This window comes from Zerene cesonia, chromosome 3 (assembly GCF_012273895.1).
Source record: "Zerene cesonia ecotype Mississippi chromosome 3, Zerene_cesonia_1.1, whole genome shotgun sequence".
NCBI classification, from domain to species: Eukaryota; Metazoa; Arthropoda; class Insecta; order Lepidoptera; family Pieridae; genus Zerene; species Zerene cesonia.
The window spans coordinates 6289318-6298927 of NC_052104.1; the positions used below are offsets into that span (position 1 = coordinate 6289318).

Below are 9610 nucleotides of genomic sequence, written 5' to 3' on the forward strand. Positions count from 1 at the left end.
AAAATGTTTCTAATTATTTTTATTATTTTATAAAGTTTCTTAATACCCTTGAAAAATTAAAGGCAAAAATTTTGTTCTGATCATCGTCTTTGCAAACCTATGAACATTTCTACAGAATCAATTTATTATAAAATCAGAATGTCTCAAAATTACGACACACAACGATAAAATATAGTTGCTCTCAAATAATCCATAATGGACGTTAAAATATTATTTATAACCGATACCTTTAAACCAGTAACACTTCATTAAAAAAATATTCTCTCTAAATTCAAAGCACTATTTGAGTACTCCGGTTAATAATCGTAAGGCAGTGCGCCAAACTGTAAGTCACTGCGACGAAGATGTGACATTTGATGTAACTAAACATGAACCGTGGTTGGCTGATGACATAATTTAAAACACGCATGCTCTGTGTTAAGAGGATGTTGTCAGTAGTATCTATAGAATAAGATGGAATGATTAATAGACGTAGAGTAGAATGATTCAGAGTCCTTGCTCGTGTTGTAACTTCTTCAAGTCATGCTATGAGTATTTGAATTTAAATGAAAATTGAAGAAATAAATGCCAAGATTTCCAACAACTAGAAAATGTATTTAACGGACATCTATTTGAGAAATACGAAGATACACAGACTATATTACGAAAGATAATGTACGTCGCTCATCGGTAATGAAATTCAAATTATATACTTAAAATCCGAAAGCTGAAACATAAAATTCTCCCACAAACCTTATCACAATATCAAAAGAATACCGAATATAATTCCTATATGAAGCCACCAGAGATCCCATCTGTAGTTAAAAAGAAACAAACTAACTGAAAGTAATTCAAAAGTTTCGTAAAGAAGCACCGCGGGACAGCTTAACACATTGCCACGATAGCTCGCGAGATACTGTAGTGAAAAAAATAAAAGGTTACACCAACGAAAGCGACCACGAAGCGCAGGTACCTTAAGTAGACTCGTGATAGGCAAGCGACATGTTAAAATAATTACCCCACAGCTCGCAATAAATTAGCGCACAATTTTCGTTTTGTAGTTATGTATGGCGTTTATATGCTACTTGGCTGTAATCTTGAATAAGGTTCCGTAATAAAACTGGAGATTTTTACAGCGTCCGCGGTTAAAGAAGATCATTATTAAGTAAAAGAATAGAAACATAAATATGAGATATAATTTTATGTTTCTATTTTAATTTATTAAGATCTTGATAATTTATTTGAAATGTGTATATAATACATATAAAGAGTGTTGCGGAAAAAGCCTAGATTAAGCGACTTATAAGAAAACGAGGTTTCCACCTTCATAGTCAGAGAGGACTTACTTAATTGAAAAAAAATGTATAGATTATTCTGGTTTACCAACAAACGACTGCTCTTGAAGAATCAGTTAACTTCGTTGTCCCAAAAGAAAATCGAATAGAATGAATTGTATGTGAAATCATATGTATAGGTGTGACATATCACTGAAGGGGCCAATAGATTTAACAACGCCTTCTTATTATGAATCGAGGTATATGTTAGTACATTTATAAGTAATCTATATTCAAAACCGTTGCAGATGACGTCTAAGAACACATCTAGGTACTAAATTCTAGCTCTAAATTCAAAAAATCCCCAACTCTCATGATTAATGTGTTTATATTGAATATTGTAGGATGACCTGTTTTGCGATGCACCGACTGCTTATAATGGGCAGATGTTATACATACTACACCGGCTGAAACTCCATGGCAACTGTTGTTTTTTTTTTTGCTAGTAGTATGTCTATTGTCTTTATATATGTATCAAAATGACGGGCTTTTTAGCATCCCTTATTTCTAAATCTGATTTAAGTATAAAAATCGTTTAGGAAACTTTTAGTTATTACTTATTATGTTCAGAGAAACTAAAAAAATCTGCCCGAAAAAGGGAAAAGACCAAGTAAACCACCAAATCTTCAGGTCATGGTCGCAACATGCTTCATTATCGATATTTAAATTTTTTAAGCAGGTAAAATAGTGTATATCGGAGCTGTAATTTTGACGGAATATAATTTCATCTGATTAATGCCTTGTCCTACATAAATTTGTTCTTTAAAATCCTTTAAAAATCGCTTATCGCGTATAATTTAAGTGCATCACTCGCATTACCAATTACAGCAGTTAAAAGCGATACCTTTTATGGATTGAGTGTTGATTCCTTACACTTCAGCGTTTCCACATTAATCGTTGTTCTAAAGTTTATCTGTACTATGATCGTATATAATAGCTATAACTATAAAAATACATGTGACATTTTTATTACATGTATTCCGTTTTCATCTAGATATCATTAGTCATATTTCTTTGATGTTTTATTGCTAAACATTTTTATGTTGGCATATATAAAAACCTCATTTTATTAAGTATGTACCTTCGATGATAGAAAGATATCCATTCTATCGAGAATTTTCGAAATGGTGTAAAGCGTTGTAATTTTTCATGTATGTATGTACTGAAAATATGACAGATCTTTTTGATTTTTTTTCTCTGAATCTTTGCCAAAATTACGCGTTTTGAAGACTATGGTCGATTTACTATCTAACCAGGACTATATCTCATACAAAATAGCTTTCCTTTTGATATGTACGTATGCACTTTTAACAAAAACCTTGAAGAAAAAGCAGAAGATAAAGTTACGTAAGCTGCCAATATATTTATCAACCTACTTCAAAAAAGAAGCAGGTTATCAATTCGACTGATTTTTTGTGTTTATTGTCTCAAAATTTTTTACTGGGTGAACCTATTTATGTTTCTTTTTTTATTTGAAAGCTGGTGCCTCCCATGTGGTCCCATTTACATTTGGCCTAGGTCTAACAATATGTTGGCGGATTTTGTTTTGTTGTTAAAAAATATACAATATTGTATTCCGAAAAAATTATATCAATAGATAATATTATGGATACTTGAAAAAGCTCTGATTATTTAAAATAAACAATTTTTATTTGTACAGTATACAACAGATATTTGGAAATATCGTTAAATTTACAAAATATGGGGCCTAGCGCTATTACTGCATTTTTGCGCATATAATATAACTGAAAAATGTTTTAATAACAAATTACTTCAATATCTAGATTTTTATTTAAAATACTCTAAAAGTCTATGCATTAATCCATCCAAATCGTTTCCAGACATAGCCTATTTTAGTTTTTAAATTCTTAGACTCATCCATAGGTAATACGATGTCATTCGTTTAAAATTCGACCATGCAATATGTCTAGACTCAAACGGAATATAAATGGTCTGTGACCTAGAATTACCTATGTAAGATAAAAAATAACATTATTTTTTTTAGATATTTTCCCAGAAAAATGGCACAAACATTTTTTTCAAAGTTTTGTTGCCTCACTCTTGATGAGAGGAAAAATTCTGAAATATTATTTACCTATATGTAGTATTCATGTTCAATCAAAACTCTACTCAATATCTATAAAGTGGATTTTAGTTATTGCAAAACTTTTTCTTTTATATGAATTATTCCGCATGTTGTTCATATGATATGTACGAAAAAAATATATTTTTTGTTCTTGGCTACTTTTTTATGTAGTCTAACTAAATCTGAAAGTGAAATCATTTTCAACCGACATCAAAAAATGAGGTTCTAAGTTCAGCTGCATATTTTGTGATGATTATTTTTACTATAAAGCTTATTCCTTACGTGTCATCCCATTTCAATTTGAAGTAGTTTTAGAAGTAACTGTCTTCAAATGGGTATCAATTTTAGTGAATTTTAGTTTTATGTCCAAAATAATTCATATTTCAGTCGTTAAAAGTTTTAATTAATTGCTTTCCTTTAATTTTCTAATATAGTCCCACGATAATTGTAACCTGTCTCGCTTTTCCTATCGTCAGCACTACACACATCAAATATTTTATCCACTATATTGTAAAAAGCTTTATTTGGATCAATAGCCACTTAGTAATTCAGTGACACTTGATGTATTACAGAATAATGTATTAAGCACCGCCTGTCTCCTGTGATTTATCTCACATACCTGTTCTCATATTTTTTGTACCACTTTATTCATTTGCACTTCCTAATGATATCTAATTCAAATTAGGTTATTGATGTAAGCGTTTCATCAAAATTACCATATTCCTCAATACACATTGAAATTCATATAGCCTCGTATTGTATCCCATCGTTTCGTCTCTGTACAAGGATTATGTTAAAATAATGCTTCGATTCCGTTGTTTGTGCATCGCGCTGTCACTAACATTTCAATCATAAGCTTTTTGCCGCGGCTCCACTTGTAGGCCCGGGAGGACATCGAATATTTATAGTTTTTAAACATCTTTATCGACGCGGGTTTGACATGTCGGACAGAAGGGAAAGTATTGAGCGCTCCTGCTGTATTCATTAGCTTTGTGTTTATTTTATTGATCAATTCGATATCGATTGCATTATTCTGCATCGTAACTCGTGAGTGATGATCGGGAAGGGTTAATTGTTGAAAATTTGGCGAGCGATTAATTAAAGTGGTGGTTAAAGAAATGAAACAAATGGTTCAGTTTAATTTGGAAGACAGGTCGCATATCGATCACGAGCGGACTGGCGCTCGTCCAAGCCATTCGGTGGGCTCGCTATAGACATACCGTGACAGGTGCACGCAGCCCACGACTTTGTCGCTTCACACTACTTACTCCCTCTGTAAATTACGCTACATATCTAAAATATTTCATCAACCAATTTCTGTAACCAGATTCATAACAAATTATGCGCAATTTTGTTTTATCTATTATTTAGATACACTGGGAAAATGGTCATTACGTAAGGCCATTTCGTATAAATAATAGTCGGTATTAGCGCATCATTAAACATTAATTAAAATCGTTAGCTCGTTTAATACAACACGAAAACGTATCGTATAAATTCTAATATATTATAAATTGTGCAGCGCTTTATAAACCCTTAACAGAAATCTCGTTCAGAATCGTGCGCATTGCCGCAAGCTGTACATCACAATCGAGCAAGCGTGGCACGAACTCGCTCCAACCAACTATTCATAGCCGCTAAAACGGACATTCAGCCCTTAATATCAACCTATCGAGTATTCCGATCGGAATAATTAATAATGTATGATACGCTTGACATGTATTTGATATATCGAATTTATTTTTCAGGTACGGTGAATGCGAATGGGGAGACGAAGCGACAAAGAACATCGTACACGCGATACCAGACGCTCGAGTTGGAAAAGGAGTTCCACTTCAACCGGTACCTGACGCGGAGGAGACGGATCGAGATCGCCCACGCGCTCTGCCTCACCGAGCGCCAGATCAAGATCTGGTTCCAGAACCGCCGCATGAAGTGGAAGAAGGAACACAAGATGGCTTCGATGAACATCGTCCCATACCATATGAATCCGTATGGCCACCCGTACCAGTTCGACCTTCACCCGAGCCAATTCGCGCATCTATCCGCATAGGATCAGTGGAATTTTTCGAATAGTGGATAACTGATTTATTGAAATTTTCAGTCGTCCGTTTCGGAACGGAGTTGTATGTAGCAACAACTAAGAGGTTGGTTGCTATAGCAACTAGACTGAATCAGTTATTCGCTGCTCGAAAAATTTCTTGGATGGACTTATTTGTTGAAATTATTGTTGTGCCGTGAACAGTGACTATGAGTGGACAAGTGAAGTGACTCATTGACGAAACTTCTGGATAAATAGATGGCTATTCACTTCGAATTGAAAATGCCTAGTGGAATCTACATAAATACGTAATTAAGTGTTGTAAGATGTTTATGACGGCATCAATATAATTTTCACAAGAGCTAAGCTGTTAAAAGAAAGTTGCGTCACTCCTCGCTAATGTCATAATTGTTTTGAAGTTTTAGTAAAAAATTACCTAGTCATAAGCTTATTGCTCGATCTACATAATTTTTAAAAGTTGTAAGGGGGAGAGTAATTGTTACAAATTTAGGAATAGTATTAATCATGATGGCTATATTAAATTATAAATGATTTAAGTCCTATTAATTTATTTCTATTAAAATTATTCCCATACTTATTACAAATAAATGGTACAATAATAGGCATGTACAGATCAGCCATCGCTTTAACGACAAATTCGGAATTGTACAGGGATATGGAAAATTGGAAATCTCAGAAATATAAAAACATGTTCTGCTAGGTAGGCGATTTGGTAAATCTTATAATTAATTGGCAAGGGCTTGAAAAAGCGCTGTGAACTTTGTACGAAGTAAGCTCAGTTAATTTAAAATTGTGAATACCTAGAATTTGTTTCTATTGTAAATACTTTGAATATCTTGTAGGTATTTCGAAAAGTTTAATATATTCAATGTAGAACCTACTTTTAAAGAACTATTTTATGTTCCTGTCTCTAGTGTAAATAACAAATAATATTTATAAGTTAATATTCGTAAATACAAATAGTATAATGTCATTACTTAGATAAATAAATTATGATTAATTAATTAATAATAATAAATAATCTATGATAATCTACCAACGATACCAATTAATTATTTCAATTGAGGTCTAGATTTAGACTAACTGTCGTATTTGTAAAATGTACTTAATTTTAGGCTTAAAATTAATCTTCTTTGATTTGTATTACTTACTGTTATGTTAAATTTTACTTTCTCCGGTTTATGATTTTCTTAATTTGTTACATCTCATTAGAAATGTCGTGGTGAACTGTGATATTTTGTTAAATTTATTTTTAAGGAGATCAGAATTTGAGTTTCTTTATTGATTTGCGATTTATGACTGCAATAATATTTAGCTAAAGATTTAAAATTTGTTCAAAGAAAATAATAAAATCATCGCAGCTGATACTGAGGGGGCGTCCATTAATTATGTGAAAATTTTTTAAAAAATTCATTAGATTTGATTAAATTCCCTCCCACATCTTTCAATTTAGTATATTGTAAGTTTGTGGTGTAAGTGCGTCTTGTTAAAAAAATTGCTAGTGTTTATGATTTATAGACATTGGCAGTCGAAAATGTTCAAAATTACGTGTACGGTTTGACCATATTTTAGTAAAGAATCATAGTGTCTTATTAATGACTTATTAAGACAATTTTCTAATAGCTTATCTTCCTACTTTTAGCGAAAAATGTTTCACGTAACTAATGCATGCCTCCTTATCAAGTTATTTGAATTAGTATTACGTTCATCTATCTTTAAGAAGACTTAATATAAAAATTGATAATATTTGAATATGACACACATTTACTTTAAGCCAAATTTAAATCCTTCGTAACATTTCTAACAGCGCCTATCACTATATCTTTTTTAATCTTTCGAAACGTCACTTCCTAGACTGGTTCATTTGTTAGTTTATTTATTGTTTGTAAATATTTAAGCACTTTAGAATAAACAAATTGATAAATGTTAAAACGCATAGTATAACAATAATATAAAAGGTACCTACGAAACACTTTGTAAATGATTCTGTGCAATAGGACGTGGCCTATTTTTCATTCTTTAATTTTGTATAAATTGTTTATTTACTTGTGTTATTTTTTTGTAATAAATAAAATGTAAGTATCTATCGTTCATTCCAGTTTAAATGAAAGCTCTAAGTATGCTACATGTTCATTTAAATTATTGTATTGTATGAATAAAGTGTATTAAATTTTGAAAAATTGGTGAAAAAGATAAAATAAATTATAAAGATACTTTTGATTTTTATTATTAGTTACTATAGTGTCTTTGCAACTAAACACATATTAGTTAAAGCTATCATCATAATAACAGAAAGTGTTAGTTTCGAATAAGAATAACTTCCGAACTTATAAGAACAACTGCTTTTCGCTTGACCAAATTCTTCAAGCATTAACCACACAACTGTTCAAAGCAGCTAAAACAATTTAACATAAAATTGCTTCCGAAAAGCGAATATTAAAACAATTTGATCCATTCTGTAGCCTGGCTGCAACCGCCAGCTCGACGCCATTCAGTTTGATGTTCGTATTGAGTGATGAAAAATGATCGGTACCGATGACATGACAGCCGAAGCTAGGGGCGGCGATGTACCACGTGCCAACAATAGAGTGGAAATGTGAAGGTTGCCTTAGTTTGTAGGTCGCGAGTGCGTATCGGAGGCTGCGATATAAATCATCCTGACGGAATATTACGTTTTGTGAAATGTACGTTTCCGAGCGGTCCGTACGTATAACTTTACGAGAGAGTGAACAGACACCTGATGTTTATACAGTCTAGCAGGGAAATAGGATCTAAACAAATAGTTTCAGTTTTCTTATAAGCCCTGAAATGCAGTAAACTTTTAAATTGATTTTTTGATTTTCTAAAAATTGTTTTATTGGATACCTATATCATGTACATCCAATTCCTCATGGCACTCTTATTAGTTATTGAAATTGAAAACTGCTAAATGATGTTAATTGAATTCCAAAATATTTAAATAATAGCTATTAGATTTATTGTTTCAAATCAGAGATTTCGAGTAATCGGTGGTGATTTGCGGACAACGAAATATTTATATAAAGACATATATAAAGACTTGCTACTCTAATTTTCTTTCAGATGTTGTTGATGGATTGTTTTCATAATATATGTAACGATATAATTGCGCGTAATGGTTCTTTTATTTATTGAGTGATTTCGGTTTTTGAGCGTAGCATAATATAATAAACAGCAAAAGGAGAAAAAAATGATTCTGAACTTTTCATAGAATATTTAAAATTGTTAATTAATAATATGTTTACATGGTAAGCGATTGTAATACATAAAATATTGTAACTATTTTAGGTTATATCTACGTAATAAAATGAAGGTATCTCTAAGACATTCTTATCAAAAAAAACAGACAAAAAAACGAATAAGTACCTACATTCAGAATTAAACATCAAATGCATGGAAGAATAAATGACACATTTAACGACTATTTTTAAGCAAAATTGTACCAGATTTAAAAAAATTAAACATTACACCTATCGTGGCGACTAAAGCAAGCTATTCCAACTTGAATGAACTGCTTGCTGTACCGAAGCCTGCATGCCATCCGATATATATCCGATCCTGTTACAATGAGTAATATTATTAATGTTGGCCTGTCCATCCGATTGTAGTCTCAGATCGCGAGATATCTTGCATTAAGGTGTGTTAGCGGTCGCGAATCATTTTTCATTAGTTGTCTCTCACGGGCCGTGTATGACATTGTTTTGACGACGATAAGATTAGAAGTATTTGAGTTATGCGCGTTCGAAGATATTAGTTGTTGATTTAATAAATAATATTCATCGTTTGAACGGACAGGTTCGAGATAAAAGTAGGTTTTAAATGTTGAAATGTGGTTAAAGCATTATTTAATGGATTTTAAGTACTTATAAGAACGATATCATATAGTAATTTTATTAGTTTGATTGCTAGTGGGGAGATCATGTCGAATCTATTCTCTCTTAAAATATCAACGCTTAAAACAGTGGATTCAAATTTAAAAAAAATAAGTAGATATGTATAGCCCACGGTTCTGCCCGCATACTCAAAGGAAATATTAAATAATCTGTATAGTTCCCGTCGGATTTCCGGGTTAAAAACTATCCTGAGTCTTTTCTCGTGTGTGTGCATCTAACTAACTATCTCTGTGCATCA

General features: G+C 32.0%; 1 protein-coding gene across 1 annotated transcript in view; it reads left to right on the forward strand.

The window, feature by feature from the left end:
* LOC119838767 (homeotic protein Sex combs reduced) overlaps positions 1–7572 on the forward strand; it is a 31339-nt gene extending 23767 nt beyond the window's left edge. Inside the window, exon 3 of the mRNA XM_038364872.1 lies at positions 5148–7572. Coding sequence (XP_038220800.1) covers positions 5148–5452 — 305 coding nt within the window. The 3' untranslated portion in view covers positions 5453–7572. The remainder of the gene's footprint in view (positions 1–5147) is intronic.
* The last annotated feature ends 2038 nt before the right edge of the window (positions 7573–9610 follow it).